Source organism: Leucoraja erinacea, chromosome 18 (assembly GCF_028641065.1).
Source record: "Leucoraja erinacea ecotype New England chromosome 18, Leri_hhj_1, whole genome shotgun sequence".
Taxonomy (NCBI): Eukaryota; Metazoa; Chordata; class Chondrichthyes; order Rajiformes; family Rajidae; genus Leucoraja; species Leucoraja erinaceus.
In genome coordinates this window covers 6,687,087-6,702,881 of record NC_073394.1, presented here as the reverse complement: position 1 = coordinate 6,702,881, position 15,795 = coordinate 6,687,087, and the positions used below count along the sequence as shown (strand labels likewise).

At 46.7% G+C, this 15,795-nt stretch overlaps 1 protein-coding gene across 1 annotated transcript; it reads right to left on the bottom strand.

Annotated features, from left to right (window-relative positions):
* Positions 1-219: 219 nt before the first annotated feature.
* Positions 220-15,356, bottom strand: fadd (Fas (tnfrsf6)-associated via death domain). Its single transcript, XM_055649205.1, has 3 exons — positions 14,881-15,356; positions 13,234-13,504; positions 220-4,509 (listed from the first exon to the last, which is right to left on the bottom strand). The coding sequence occupies exons 1-3, from the start codon at positions 15,191-15,193 to the stop codon at positions 513-515; spliced, it is 4,581 nt and encodes a 1,526-aa protein (XP_055505180.1). The 5' UTR covers positions 15,194-15,356; the 3' UTR covers positions 220-512.
* Between the last annotated feature and the right edge of the window lie 439 nt (positions 15,357-15,795).

Below are 15,795 nucleotides of genomic sequence, written 5' to 3'. Positions count from 1 at the left end.
GAGTCCACGCCGACCAACGATCCCCGCATACAAACACCAGACAGACTAGGGTCAATTTGACAATTTTATATGCACTAGGGACAATTATACAATTTTACCGAAGCCAAATAGCCTACCAACATTTTATTCTTTGGAGTGTGGGAGGAAACCGGAGAAAACGCAAGCACGTCACGGGGAGAACGTACAAACTCTGTTGATTTGTAGTCCTTATAATAACAGTGGCCTCACACCATGTCAGGTTATATAGAGTTTATTTGTAATAAGCAATACAACTTTTCACTTTATGACTAACGGAATGCAGCAGACAGCGACACTAACAAGCCAGTGGGCGTAACTACAAATGCATGACTCATAGCATGAGCCACTAATCTACATCCCCCCTCTTAAAGAATCAATAACGATGTATACCCATAACTAAGCAGAGCAAATATCACAACCGTTGATAGACTGGTGGAAAGCCATACATAGTCCGGATCCTTCACGACCGGCCTTCAAACATGACCGGCACATGTTCAATAGAAGCCATCTCCATTCTTTTTCTCTGGGGAAAGAGCAGGCGATTTCAGCACCGTGGATGAGTGGCCCAGCGTCCCTGGAGTCGAAGCAGGAGGCTGTGGCGCAGGCGAAGATGGAACTGTCACAGGCATGGATTGTTGTGCTGGCAAGAGCATGCGAGGGTCACCAGATGCAGATTGAAATGAACTTGTACGATCCGGATAATAAGGAGGAGGGATTGGCTCGTTCACAGGCAGAAGATGTTGTCTGTTGCGTCGGTAGGTGCCGCCATTGGCTCTAACAATGTACGAGCGTGGCACTGAAGCGGGACCTGAAACTACCCCAATACAGTCATGGCCTTTGTCAGTCTGTAAGCGGACCACCTGTCCTTTGGTCAATGGTGGCAGTGGCCTACTCTTCTTGTCGAACCATTTCTTTTGAGCGTCACGCTTCTTTTGCGACCTGGATTGAACCTCCTTACGGGGAAAGACATGTGGGATTAATGTTTGCTCTGCTACGAGCAGCGGGGTACGGGTCTGCCTTGACAATAATCGTTGAGCAGGTGAACCCAAGGCAGGGTCATGGGAAATGTTGCGTAAGTTGAGTAAATCCAGGAATACGTCAGATTTAACCCTGTGAGAGCGTTCCATGAGTTGTTTTGCACTTCTGACAGCCCGTTCAGCCAGCCCGTTAGACTGTGGATATTCAGGGCTGCTGGTGATGTGGTGAAAATTCCAGCGTCTGGCAAACTCTCTGAATTTATGGCTGGTAAACTGACTGCCATTGTCAGTCAGCAGCTTGCCTGGAGATCCGTGAATGGAAAAATGATGAGATAATTTCGAAATCACACCACTGGACGTGGGGCTGCTGAGAAAATCAATGTCGAACCATCCTGAATACGAATCCACGAGCACCAGGTACTGCTTGCCGTGCCATTCAAATAAATCAGCGGCCACTGTAGACCATGGGAGCGCAGGTACAGGATGTGGCAGAAGTGGTTGCTTTTGCTGATGATGTGCCAGGCTATTGCATACAGCACAAGCTGCCACATTTTCAATGATGTATTCGGCCATGCCAGGCCAGTAAAACATGCTTTTCGCCCGTGAAACAGTGGCCTCGGCACCTGGGTGTCCTGCATGAACAGCGTCAAAGTACCGGTGATGCAGCGAAACAGGAACTACGGCCTTGTGTCCCTTTAAAACAATGCCATCTTGTAGCACTAGCTCATCTCGAACAGGGAAGAATGGTCGGACTGGCGATGGAACGTTATAGTGTTTGTCTGGCCAGCCGCGCTTAATGACAGAAGTTAGCGACCGTAGGGTCTTGTCGGTGGCAGTGTAGGCAACCAGGTCCTCCATCCATGATGAAGGGATGAAGGATGCAGTCATCACGATAAAATCATCATCCTGTGAGGGCAGATCCTCGCAGGTCTTCCGAGGTGCACGTGAAAGAGTGTCCGCCAGGTGCATATCCTTACCACGTTTGTAGGTCAGGACGATGTCATATTTTTGAAGTTGTAGTAACATCCGTTGTAGGCGCGCTGGAGAGTTATGAACAGGTTTATTGAAAATGCTGATCAGAGGTTGGTGGTCGGTTTCAATTGTAACTGTGTGGCCAAAGATGAAATCGTTGAACTTTTTGCAGGCAAAAACAACCGCTAACAACTCCTTTTCGATTTGGGCGTATCGTTGTTCTGTGTCAGACATGGTGCGCGAGGCATAGGCGACAGGCTTATTGCCATGGCCATCATTCTGAAGGCATGCCGCGCCCAGGCCATGTTGTGAGGCATCACATGTAAGTGTAATGGGCAGTCTATGATCAAAGTACGCTAGAGTAGGGGTGGCCGACATCTGCCGTCTAAGAGTGTCAAATGCTGCCTGTTGTTGCTTATGCCAGGTCCAAGCAGACTCTTTGTGTGTGAGATGGCGCAATGGGGCTGATATTTTGCTGAAATCTGGAATGAATTTGCTCAAATAGTTAGCCATGCCAAGGAACCTCTGCAAGCTGGGCACATCCGTGGGTGCTGGAAGCTCGTTAATAGCACTGGTTTTCGCTGGGTCAGTTTTCTGGCCGTCCTTGGTAAAAATATGGCCTAGGTATTTGACCTCATTCACTCTGAATCTGCATTTTTGGGGATTGAGCTTGAGATTGATGGCATCAGCACGCTTCATTACTTTTGTCAGATTGGCGTCGTGTTCCTCGATCGTTTTTCCAGCAATGAGGATATCGTCCACTACAATGGAGCATGGGTATCCGGCAAACAATTGCTCCATGGTTTGTTGAAATACTTCACTGGCAGAACTTATACCAAAAGGCATCCTCAAAAATTTATAATGTCCGAATGGAGTACTGAAAGTTGTCAGCTTGGAGGATTTATGTTCCAGTGGAATCTGCCAGAATGAACTCTTGGCATCTAGCACTGTGAATACAGTTGCTTCAGCCATCTGTGCCGCAATCTCGTCCACAGAGCGCATTGGATAACGTGGTCTCTTAATTGCTGTATTTAAGTCCTTGGAGTTAATACAAATCCGTATCTCATCTTTATTCTTCTTAGTAGCGACGACCATTGAGAAGACCCAGTCTGAGTGTTCAGTTACGGGAGTAATCACACCCAGAGTCACCATTCTGTTAAGTTCACTTTGTACACGATCTTGCATAGCATGGGGAATCCTGTGAGCCGGACGAATAACTGGGATTGCCTCAGGGTCAATAGTAATTGTGTATCTCACAGGCAACCTGCCCAGCTCGTCGTTAAACAAATCCTTGTATTGGGTTAAAATGTGATGTGTAAAATCACAGCCTCTCGTTAGTGGACAGACTGAAGGGCTGAAGGAAATCAAACCCATGTCATGGCATGCATCGGCACCCAGTATGGATGGTACCTTCTCGCGTACCACGTAGAAATCCAGGATGTGGTCACGCGCGTTGAGACGGCAACGCAACTTTACTTGGCCGATAGGGTGTAGTGGAGCACCGTTAAATGAGACAAGTGATGCAGTCGTCTGAGTTAGCATTTCTGTGTTTTGCATCTGTTGGAAGACAGCCTGCGAAATTGCATTGCAGCGAGCCCCGCTATCAACTTTAAGATAAAGAGTTTTGCCGTTAATGAGCAATCCGACCTTGGGATCCAGTTTGGATGCTGAGCCAGACAAAGCATGCACATTAATCCCTGTGCTATCTCCGTCTATTTGTGCGAACTCGGAGCTTGGATATTCATCCTGGTTTAAGGAGTTGACAGACTGTCTCGTTTGAAATCTGTTGCTTCGTGACCTGCAGCATTTTGCAAAATGATTTATTTTATTGCAAAATCTACAGAGTTTTCCATACGCAGGGCACCGGTTGCGAACTGCAGTGTGTGAACTGCCGCAATTAAAGCAATTAGCAATCCATCTTGGGCTGTTAACTGACCCCTGGAACGGGCGAGCAGTAGTTTGCTTAGGCACGCTGGCTGCATTGACTTCACGAGCAGCAGAACATGTCAGTGTTTTAATGTGGGCATTGGTTAATTCAGCTATACGACAGCGGTTTTCAACAGCTTCTAAGGTCAGGCAAACTTCTCGCAACAATTCATTGCGTAGTTTATCATTCAATATGCCATGTATCAAACTACTTTCAATTTCTCTGAAATCGCATCGACTAGCAACATGTTTTAGTGCACTGACATATAGCTCGACAGGTTCTCCTTGTTTTTGACACATTGAAAAAAGTTTATATTGTTCAATGCTCACATTAATTTGTAACTCACATAGTTGTCGGAATTTACGTAGGATACATACAGGATCACGGTCAGACTCTGCTGGAATATGTACACCATTAGTGTCGACTCCAGCCGGTGCATAGTTGAATCTTCTGGCACGTCGAGCAGCTTCAGTGCCTGCCAAATTTAGTAGGATTGATTCACGGAGAGCAGGGGTAGCAGCTGGATACGCTGCATCAATGCAGATTGGGAAATCCTCTTCAAACACACGCCATCGCTCTGCAAGGTCTGCATCAAACACCAAGATCTCCGGCTTCCTGAGAGCAGCAGTTCATAACCGCAGTAAAAAAAAAACAAGATAAAAACAATATAATCAATTGAGGACTGAGTCCATACACTCTGACACCATATTGATTTGTAGTGCTTATAATAACAGTGACCTCACACCATGTCAGGTTATATAGAGTTTATTGGTTACAAGCAATACAACTTCTCACTTAAGAGTTCACTTTAAGACTAACGGAATGCAACAGACCGCGACGCTAACAAGCTAGTGGGCGTAACTACAAATGCACGACTCATAGCATGAGCCACTAATCTACAAACTCTGTACAGACAGCACCCGTAGTCAGGATCGAACCTGGGTCTCCGCCGCTGTAAGGCAGCAACTTTACTGCTGCACCACCGCTTGAAATACCGGTTACAAATTTATAGCTGTATAAATGTATTTGTTTAATTGAGTTTTGTTTGAGTTACACACTGCGTTTCAGGAATAGTGTGGGGTGCCTGTATTTGAATGCAGCAAGAAGGAATATTGTAAAGGCAACTTGGTCTTTCAAATCTATCCCCCCATTCAATGTTTTAAGGGCCTATCCCACTTGGGCGACCTAATTCGCGAGTTCTGGCGAGTTTTCCCTCGACTCATACTCGCAGCATGGTCGACATGAGGTCGTAGGAGGTCTTCGTAACTCTCCTTTATGCTCGAGAGTGGTCTCCGCATACTCGAGGCCTCAGCTAGTTCGCGGCGTTTATTTTCAATATGTTAAAAAATGCCCGCAAGTAAAAAAAGGTCGCCATGGAAAAAATCAATACTTTTTTTACTCGTAGGTTTAGTCATAGTAGGTCGGCATGTTAGTCGTAGGTAACCGAGGGTAGTCGAAGATAGTCGTAAATAATCTTCATCATAGTCAAAGGGAAGTCAAAGGGGGGTGGAAGAAGATCGAAGGAGGTCGACTTCACTCTGCACTATTTGGTGTCCAATTTTCCCGAAGTTAGTCGTAGCTAGTCGAAGCTGGTCTTCAACATAGTCGAAAGAGGTCGAAGGAGGTCTTCTACTTAGCCGAAGGAGGTGTTCAACATATCATTTTTTCAAACTCTTCTAAATTCGCCAATTAGGTCGCTCAAGTGGGATATCTCCTTAAGAAAGAACTGCAGATGCTGGAAAAATCGAAGGCTGCCTCACCCGCTGAGTTTCTCCAGCATTTTTGTCTACCCCCATTCAATGTGATCATGGCTGACCCACCTTACTCCCCGATCCCCTCTTCTGTGCCTGTCTCACCTTGCCTGTAATTCTCCGATTTTCAAAAATGTATTTCCTTCCACCATTCACAAAGACAAACGTTGATTTTCGACACCTTGTTTAACATTCATCCTCATTTAATGACCGAGTTAAGTACACGCTTTGTATTTCCTGGCAAATTAAATGCCTGCCCAAATTAACAGTGACGACACAATCCACAAAGAACAATTTGTGCCAACATGTTATTATGGCCCACGGCTAATCAGTGCGTGTCACTCTACCACCAGGTTTAATTATTAATTTGGTCGGATCTTCACAAAAACCACAAATCGACTGGCTGATAAGGTTGCTTCAAACTTTTGAGCGACCTTGCATTTTTATACTCTAGAAAGCTCTTTTGGAAAGGAGGTGAGGAGGAACTTCTTCAGCCAGAGGGTAGTTAATCTGTGGTACTACTCATTGCCACAGAGGGCTGTGGAGGCCAAGTCAGTGGATATTTTCAAGGCAGAGATAGACAAATTGTTGATTAGACGGGTTTCAAGGGTTATGGGGAGAAAGCAGGAAGAATGGGATTAGGAGGCAGCGATCAGCCAAGATTGAATGGCGGAGTGGACTCGATGGGCCGAATGGCCTAATTCTACTCCTATAACGTGAACTTGTAAAAGCTGAAAATGTAAGAGGACATTTAAGATGGAATGAAATAAGATTATATCAGAACCAAATTTCTTCATCTTTATAATCTGAACACGTGCTAAGATTCTACTTTGAAGACTTTAGAATGGGGCTTTATATTTCTGACTTGGAGGTTGAGGTGCATATTTGTGATTAGTTTGCAAGATGGCAAAGGGAATGTAGATTGGTGTAGAACAGCAGCAGGCTCATCAGCCCAAAATGTCAGTGCCGACCACAATTCAAACAGCACATCTACCTACACATGGTCTATGTCTCTCTATTCCTTGCTTGTTCATGTGTCTATCTAATGGCTTCTTGAGTGCTGCTATCACATCTGCTTCTGTCGCTTTATTGCAGTCAATATTGGGGCGGCACGGTGGCGCAGTGGTAAAACTACTTACTGCTTTACAGTTCCAGAGACCCGCATTCAATCCTGACTACGGGTGCTGTCTGAACGGAGTTTGTACGTTCTCTCCGTGACCTGCATGGGTTTTCACCGGGTGCTCTGGTTTCCTCCCACACTCCAAAGAAGAACAGACTTGTAGGTTAATTGACTTCAAATTGTCCCTTGGTGTGTAGGATAGTGCTGGTGCTAGTGTACTGGGTGATCGCTGGTTGGCGCGGACTCAGTGGGCTGTTTCTGTGCTGTCTCACCTCTCCTTACAAAATAAAAAATTCCAGGCAACCATCACTTTCCGTGTAAACAACTTGCCTTGTAAATTTCCTTTAAGCTTTCCCCCTCCTAGGGTTGCCAACTTTCTCACTCCCAAATAAGGGACAAAAGGTCCAAATACGGGACATATTCCCAACGGTAATTTATTGACCGACACTAACCCTAAGTCCAGCGCCCCATCCAACTCATGAACCGATGATCGCCCATGAGAAGGAGGGGTGGTGGTGGTGGTGTCGGCAGTAAGTGAAGGTCCGAAGGTCAGACAGCTGGCCGGGCTGCCGACCGACGGGGCCACGGGCGAGGTGCTGCTACTGCACTCCATGGGCTGCACTACGTCGGGACGGGTGAGGCGGGGCCGGAAGAGGTGCTCCGACCCGCCAGTCCCCTCGACCCGAGCAGTAGCAGTCAAATACGGGACAAGGGCGGTCCTGTATGGGACAAACCAATTTAGCCCAAAATACGGGATGTCCCGGCAAATACGGGACCGTTGGCATCCCTACTCCCATCTCACCTTAAAATGAAGCCCTCCCAGATGATATTTCCACCCTGTGATAAAGGCCTCATCACTCCTATCTATGTCTTTCTTAATGTTTATATCCTTCAGACAATTACTCAGCCTCTAATGTTCCAGGGAAGACGGACTGTTTATCTCATCTCTCCTGATAGCCAATATCCTCTATTCCAGGCAACATTTAGATAAACCCCTTCTGTACCCTTTCCAAAGCCTTCACTTTCTTCCTGTATTCCCAACCAGAACTTCACACAATATTCAAAATGCGGCCTGACTATGCGGAGTTTGCTTGTTCTCCCTGTGACTGCGTGGGTTTCCTCCAGGTGTTCCCGTTTCCTCCCACATCCCAAAGATAAGCAGGTGTGTAGGTTAATTGGCTTCTGTAAATTGTCCCTGGTGTATAGGGAGTATAGTGAAGGTGGGATAACGTAGAAATAGGGTGGAAAATCTGTGGAATTCTTTGTCACTGAAGGCTGTGGAGGCAAAGGCCGTGGATATGTTTAAGGCAGAGGTAGATACGATTCTTGATTAATACGGGTGTCAGAAGTTATGGGGAGAAGGCAGGATAATGTGGTTAGGTGGAAGAGGTAGATCAGCCATGATTGAATGGTGAAATAGTCATGATGGACCGAATGGCCTAATTCTACTCCTATCACATGATCCTATGAACTAGTGTGAACGGGTGATTGATAGTCAGCATGGACTCGGTGGGCCGAAGGGCCTGTTTCTCCAGTTATGAGGCAGGAGCACCAGCAGCTCCCCAATTGACTGGCAAGACTCCTACTTTACAATGGAGACTATCCTTTTGACACCAGGCTACTGGTCTGAAACATTAACACTGCTTTATTCACCACTGATATTCCCCAATTTTAATTCCAGCATTTTTTTATTAGGTCATGTGATAGGAGTAGAGTTAGGCCATTCGGCCCATCAAGTCTACTCCGCCATGCAATTATGACAGATCTTTCTCTCCCTCCTAATCCCATTCTCCTGCCTTCTTGCCATAACCTCTGACACCCGTACCAATCAAGAATCTATCTATCTCTGCCTTAAAAATAAATTTGTTTCAGATTTCCCAGCGTCCGTATATTTTAATCGGCTTTGGAGTACTATGGGATGCAGTGAGATCATGAATAATCCATTGCACAGACTTTTACAGTAATCTATCACTGGGATAGTGTACGTTAGGATATCAGCCTGAATTTTGTGTTGCAGAACGATACAACAAGCCACAGAAGAAAGGATTAAATGATCAGAAGAGCAAGAGCAACACTGCAGTGATAAACGTAAAGAATTCAGGAGGTCGGATTAGTGCGAGATAAGCCTTAAAAAGGCCCAAAGAGGTTGAAGGTGAGATGATTAAACAAAGGATTTAGTTTTCATGCTTATTTCAGAAAGGAATGTGGCTGCATGCACCAAAAGCAGAACGTTGTGTGTGATCATCGCAAAACGAAATATGACTTTAAAATTGATACATTCCTCTCTGCTGGGGCTTGAGTGGCTCATGTCAAACTGAAAACGCATTTAACATAGAAGTGCGACATGGTGGCGCAGCGGTAGAGTTGCTGCCTTACAGTGCCAGAGATCCAGATTAGATCTTGACTACGGGTGCTGTCTGTATCGGGTTTGTACGTTCTCCCCGTGACCACTTGGGTTTTCTCCGGGTGCTCCGGTTTCCTCCCACACTCCAAGGACGTGCAGGTTTGGAGGTTAATTAGCATTGGTAAATTGTCCCTGGTGTGTGTAGGATAGGACTGATGTACGGGGTGATCGCTGGTTGATGCAGGCTTTGTGGGCTGAAGGGCCTGTTTCCACGCTGTAAAGTAAAGACGTGTCTGAAGAAGGGTCCTGACCGGAAATATCGCTTACCCAGGTCTTCCAGCAATCCTGCCTGATGTGCTGAGTTACTCCAGCGCTTTGTGTCCTTTTGTGTACTAAGCAGCATCTTCAGTTCTTTGTTTCTAATGTACAACAGTCTTAGAGTCACATGAGACTGCAGATGCTGGAGCCTTGAATAAAATGCAAAGTACCGGAGTAACTCAACAGGTCAGGCAGCATCTGAGGAGGGAACGCACAGACGACATTACCGGTCAAGACCCTTCTTCAGACTCACTACATTCAGATTTAGAATATTACGGACCCGTTTCTATAATTTCTTCTTGTCCATGCACAATTCCATAAATCTCTGAATGTGGCCACAGGGCTTATTTGGGTGCTCCAAGATTCTAGTTCGGCCTAATACAGAGCATTTTCATACAGTGGGAGAGAATGCCAAACCATCCATAACCAAATAGCACTGTATACATCTTTAATTGGTTCATCCATAAGATATTGCCTAGAGTGAACATAAGTGAAAATACAAGACATTTTGGGAATAGGCTAAAATTCTTGTGAAATTATGCCATTTAGTGATAAGGATTTGCACAATTAATAGAAGGGTGTTTCCACTAGTGGGAGAGTCTAAGACCAGGGGGCACAGCATCAGAATAAAAGGACGTATCTTTGGAAAGAAGACGAGGAGGAATTTATTTCTGTAAATCTGTGGAATTCATTACCACAGATGGCGGTGGAGGCCATGTCTTTGGGCATGTTTAAAGCGGAGATTGTCAGGTACTTGATGAGTATGGGTATGGGAGAAGGCAGGAGAGTGGGGTTGAGAGGGAAAGGTAGATCAGCCATGATTGAATGGCGGAGTAGACTTGATGGGCCGGATGGCTTACTTCTGCTCCTATGACTTATGAAGAGGATTTTATTTAGTCAGAGGGTGGTGAATCTGTGGAATTCTTTGCCACAGATGGCTGTGGAGGCTTGTCAGGGGTTATGGGGAGAAGGCAGGAGCATGGGGTTAAGAGGGAATGATAGATTGAATGGTGGAGCAGACTTGATGGGTCGAATTATGAACTCATGAACTTTACACACTAAGGCAGGTGGATAAATCTATTAATTTCAATGTGACTTAAAAATCTGAATATGAATGATAAGCAGCTTTTTTTTTTGCAAAGACTGGGTCTCTGGCAGGCAGCTCTCTTAAAATGGTGGTTTTCTGCCAACAAGCGCTAATCAATGGCCCAGGGCCTTTCACGTCACATATAAAGATGCACATGTTTGTTGATGGTTAGCTCTGCCAGTCTGCCCAGGTCACCAGTCACTGCTGCAGCTGCAAGATAAAGAGCAGAAAGTCTCACCCCGACAACGGCTGATGAATCGTGAAAGTGGAACCATTATAACATTTTGCAATCATTAATGCAGATATTGCATTCTTTAGTTTAGTTACACAGTGCGGAAACAGGCCCTTCGGCCCACCGAGTCCGCACCGACAAACGATCCCAGTACAGTATCCTACACACACCAGGGACAATTTACACATACACTTTACATTTACAAGCCAATTAAACTACAAACCTGTCCGTTGTTCGAGTGTGGGAGAAAACCGAAGATCTCGGGGAAAACGCACGCAGTCACGGGGAGAACATACAAACAGCACCCGTAGCTGGGATCGAACCCGGGTCTCCGACACAGCTGACACTGTAAGGCAGCAAATCGACCGCTGCACCACCAGTTCTTTGGAGTCTTGTTTGAAGACTCAATGTAGGTAAAGCTTAGAGATAACTGAAAAGAGACAGTGATTGTCTCTCTCACTAGTGGAAACATCCTTGCATTTTGTATGGCAGGGACAGGAGAGATATGGGTCCAACACAGGCAGGTGGGACTAGTGTAGCTGGGACATGTTGGCTGGTGTGGGCATGTTTGGCCAAAGGGCCTGTTTCCACGTTGCATGACTCTATGACAATACCAAACCTGCGACCCTTCTGGTGAGAGTGGTTTGTGGAGAGAAGTAAAACAATTCATAGGGGCGGTAAGTACCACTGATAATAGTCAGAGTCATACAGCACGGAAACAGGCTCGTCAACCAAACTTGTCCATGACAACCAAGATGCAGCATCTAACCTGGTCCATATCCTAAGGGGTGGCAGTGGCACATCGGTAGAGCTGCTGCCTTACAGCCGCGGAGACTCGGGTTCAAACCAGGACGGGATTTCTGAGCAAGACGAGTTTTTCCTCAACACGTGCGTTTCCTCAACACCTGCCTGTGCCACCATGTTGTGCCATGAGGCTTCTAGCTCCATTTCCAGGCCTCCCAGTTTGGACCCAACCAGCAGATAAAGTAATGTTACTGACACTTGCTCACCTTAGGGGCGGCGCAGTGTAGAACTACTGCATTACAGCACCAGAGACCCGCATTTTAACCCACAGGTGCTTGTCTGTATGGAGTTTGTACGTTCTCCCCTTGACCTATGTGGGTTTTCTCCGAGATCTTCAGTTTCCTCCCACACTCCAAAGACGTACAGGTTTGTAGGTTAATTGGCTTGGTATAAATGTGAAACAGTCCCTAACGTGTGTAGGGTAGTGTTAATGTGCGGGGATCGCTGGTCGGTGCAGACACGGTAGGCTGAAGGGCTTATTTCCGTGCTGTATCTCTAAACTAAACTAAAGACTGGTCTTTTGGAGGGGGAGGAGTAGGGATAAAATAACTAGTGAGTGACATGACAGTGCAGAAGCATGTCAGTGTGGCCTTGCGTTTCTGATTAATGTTGCCAAAACTGACCAGAGTTCAAGCTGTCAAGAAAATGAAAAACCCAAGGTCACACTCTTCAAGCTTGTTCACCATCACCACCTACAGAGGGTGCATATTCACAACAGGAAATGTATAAGTCTCATGGAAGGTCTCTTTAGCACAAATGAAATAATCCAATGAAATATTCAATAAAATATATATTTTACTGGGAACAATGATTTGGTTTTGTACAAAATAAATGTCGAATCGATTGGCAAGACAAACTCCAACCTTATTACTGCTGTCTTTTGCCCACTCAGTGGCTTTGAGTTGAATGCAGCAGTAAACCTGCTGGAGTCTGTCGGCACACTTGGACAGCACGGCGTGGTGCCTGATGTTAACAATGTCACTGTGGCCATGGCCGGTAGATCACGGCATCGTCAGAAGGACAAGAAGTCCCGGACGAGACAATTTTCATTGATGTGCATCTAAACGCAGCGTGGGATGTTAACGCACACTTCACGAGGATGGATCTTGACGTGTTGCTGAGAGCAGTGCAAGCCCAAGTCTCCAACGGGTCCTTTACTCTAGCAACCCACCCCCACCACTTCAGATAAAACTATACATCAATACAATCAAATCAAAGTCAAGTACAATAAGCAGAGCAGAGGGGAAGGTGCAGAGTGCTTGCACTAATCCCACATCTCTTGAACACATTAACATTAACATCTAAGGCCCATTCCCGGGCTGTGTTTTGTGGTACAGTTCTTCCAGCAGATCCAGAAGATAGGGACTGTTCGGTGAACTTTGTGGTGCCGACTCTTGTGCACTGCCTAGCTGAGGTCTGCTATATGACTTTGACGAGTTGTATGCAAAACAAAAGTTTTTCACTGAACCTAGGTACAAGTGACAATAAAGTATCATTGAGTCATTGTCAATAAAATGCAGAACTACCAGCACCAATCGCAGGACTGGGAAAAGGATCATCGACCGACAGAAAGATTCGTTTCAACTTTTCAAAAAGGAGCAACTTGATTTGCTTTGGGAGCTTGGGAGTATTTTTGCAACACTTCACGTCAGTGTTGAGGTTAATTTCTTGCTTTCTGCTCACCTGCTCTCATTGACTTCTTCTTCGACCGTGTCTGCCACCATGTTAAGCCTGCAGCTGCGGAGGGCAGCGACCAGATTGTCCACACTGGCATCCGACCCTTTATTTCTCTGCCACTCTGTCAGAGCGCTCACAATCTGACGCTTCATGTCATGCGGGTAATTGTATTCAATATGTTGCAGCTGAGCCTCAGTGATTCTAAGTTTCCTCGCAAGATTCCGCCAATCTTTTCCAATGTTATCAGAAATGGTGTCGATCGCAACATTCAGATCATCTAGAAAAAAAATAAAGAGGATTCTTAAAGGCGTGACATCAAATAAAGAAGGCACAAAGTGGTAGAGTAACTCAGCGGGACAGGCAGCATCTCTGGAGAAGAGGAATAGGTGACGTTTCGGGTCGTGACCCTTCTTCAGACTGAGAACGTGCAAGAACGTGTAAACTCCACACAGACACCACAAGATCAGTCGGGTCCTAACCCATTAACGTCACGTATCCATTTCCCCCAGAGATGCTGCCTGAACCGCTGAGTTGCTCCAGCACTTTTGTGTTTTACCTGTGGTCTGGATCGAACCCGGGTGTCTGGCGCTGTGAGGCAGTGGCTCTACCTGCTGCGCCACCAGGCCGCCCTTTCCAGGGTTGCCCTGTTACAGTGTCATCCTCATTCCATGCAAGGTGCAGACCCTACGTAGAAACAAAGAGCTGCAGAGAAAATGTGTAGGAAGGAACTGCAGATGCTGATCTGCACCTAAGAAAGACAAAATGCTGGACTAAATCATTGGGTCAAGCAGCAACTCTGGAGAAAAAGGTGACATTTTGGGTCAGGACTCATCTTACGTCAACTGTCCCTTTTCTCCACAAATGCTGCCTGACCCGCTGAGTTACTACAGCACATTGCGTCTATAAGTTAATAAGTTATGGGAGCATAGTTAAGCCATCTGGCCCATCAAGTCCACTCCGCCATTCAATCATGTCTGATCTATATATCCCTCTCAACCCCATTCTCCTGCCTTCGCCTCATAACCCCTGACACTCGTACTATTCAAGACTCTGTCAATCTGCGCCTACAAAATATCCCCCCTCAAGATAGGCACAATCCTCTCCAAAGATAGGCACAAAAGCTGGAGTAACTTAGCAGGACAAGCAGCATCTTTGGAGAGGAAGAATGGCTGAAGTTTAGGGTCGAGACTGTTCTTCAGACCATATGCCAACATACTCTCCACATCCACTCTTATCTAGGCCTTTCACTCTTCAGTAAGTTGCAATGAGGTGTCCCCCTCCCCCCTCATTCTGCTAAACTCCAGCGAGTACAGGCCCCGTGTTGTGAAACCCTCATCTGTTAACCCAAAGATAACTCATTTTCTGTTAACCCAAAGACAAAAAGCTGGAGCAACTCAGCAGGACAGGCAGGCAGCTTCTCTGGAGAGAATGAATGGGTGACTTTTAGGGTCGAGGCCCTTCTTCAGAATCCTGAAGAAGGGTCTCAACCTGAAACGCCACCCATCCCTTCCCTCCAGAGATGCTGCCTGACCCACTGAGTTACTCCAACAATTTGAGCCCATCTTCAGTGCAAACCAGCATCTGCAGTTCCTTTGTGCCCATACGTTAACCCGATTTTTGTGCTGAAGTTTGGTTTGGTTTGAGCCGCCTTACGGGAGTTTGGACCAACTTCACAGGTGGGTTGCTGGAGGTGACCCCCACCCCTGTGGAATGCTGCCAGCTTCTTCTCCAGGTCAGATCTCTTGATGTTGCTCAGCAGCTTGGCCAGAAACTGGGTGTCCTCCTTGGAGAGCTTGTCCTGTTCCTCCAGGGCCTGGAAGAGCTGAAGGCCGCTGCTCAGCTTCTCCAGCCGCCTCTTGCCGATGTCCTTGCACAAGAACTTCATGGAGTCCAGCTCCTCCTGAGACAGGTTCTGGGAGATGTCGTTGAGCAGGAAATTGAATTCAATGCCCTCTCCGGCCGCCATGTCCCCTCCAGATGGGGACAGGGGGGCGTAGGGAGCTTTGGGTGGCGATAAACCCCGCGATTAGGCCTCTCCCCGAGGCCTGAGACTCGATTTAAAGCCCCTTCAGCCCCAGCCCGGCCTCAGCTCACTCGAAATGGCGCCTTCTCCTTCTACCACCGCCCACTTCCGGGTTCCCCGGGGCCAGAGAGTGCGCCACCCAGCGGCTGGGAGGCGGCGCCGCACGCCCAGTGGCGGTCCAGGCGCCCCACCCAGCGGCTCCCCCGTGTCACTGCAGCTCGCCGCTCACTGCCTTTTACACACACAAGGAACTGCAGATGTTGGCTTCCAAATAAAAGACACTCCCGCATTTGTGCCTTTTTGTGTAAATCAGCATCTGAAATTAGACTTGGTTTATACTCTCTAGAATTTAGAAGATTGAGAGGGGATCTTATAGAAACTTACAAAATTCTTAAGGGGTTGGACAGGCTAGATGCAGGAAGATTGTTCCCGATGTTAGGGAAGTCCAGGACAAGGGGCCACAGCTTAAGGATAAAGAGGAAATCCTTTAAAACCGAGTTGAGAAGAACTTTTTTCACGCAGAGAGTGGTGAATCTCTGGAACTC

Coding starts and splice junctions, on each gene's coding strand:
- fadd (XM_055649205.1), bottom strand. CDS start 15,193: ATGGCGGCCGGAGAGGGCATTGAATTCAATTTCCTGCTCAACGACATC. Junction 13,505..14,880: donor TGAAGTTGGTCCAAACTCCC/GTAAGGCGGCTC, acceptor TTTTTTTTCTAG/ATGATCTGAATGTTGCGATC. Junction 4,510..13,233: donor GAAGAAGTCAATGAGAGCAG/GTGAGCAGAAAG, acceptor TGCTGCTCTCAG/GAAGCCGGAGATCTTGGTGT.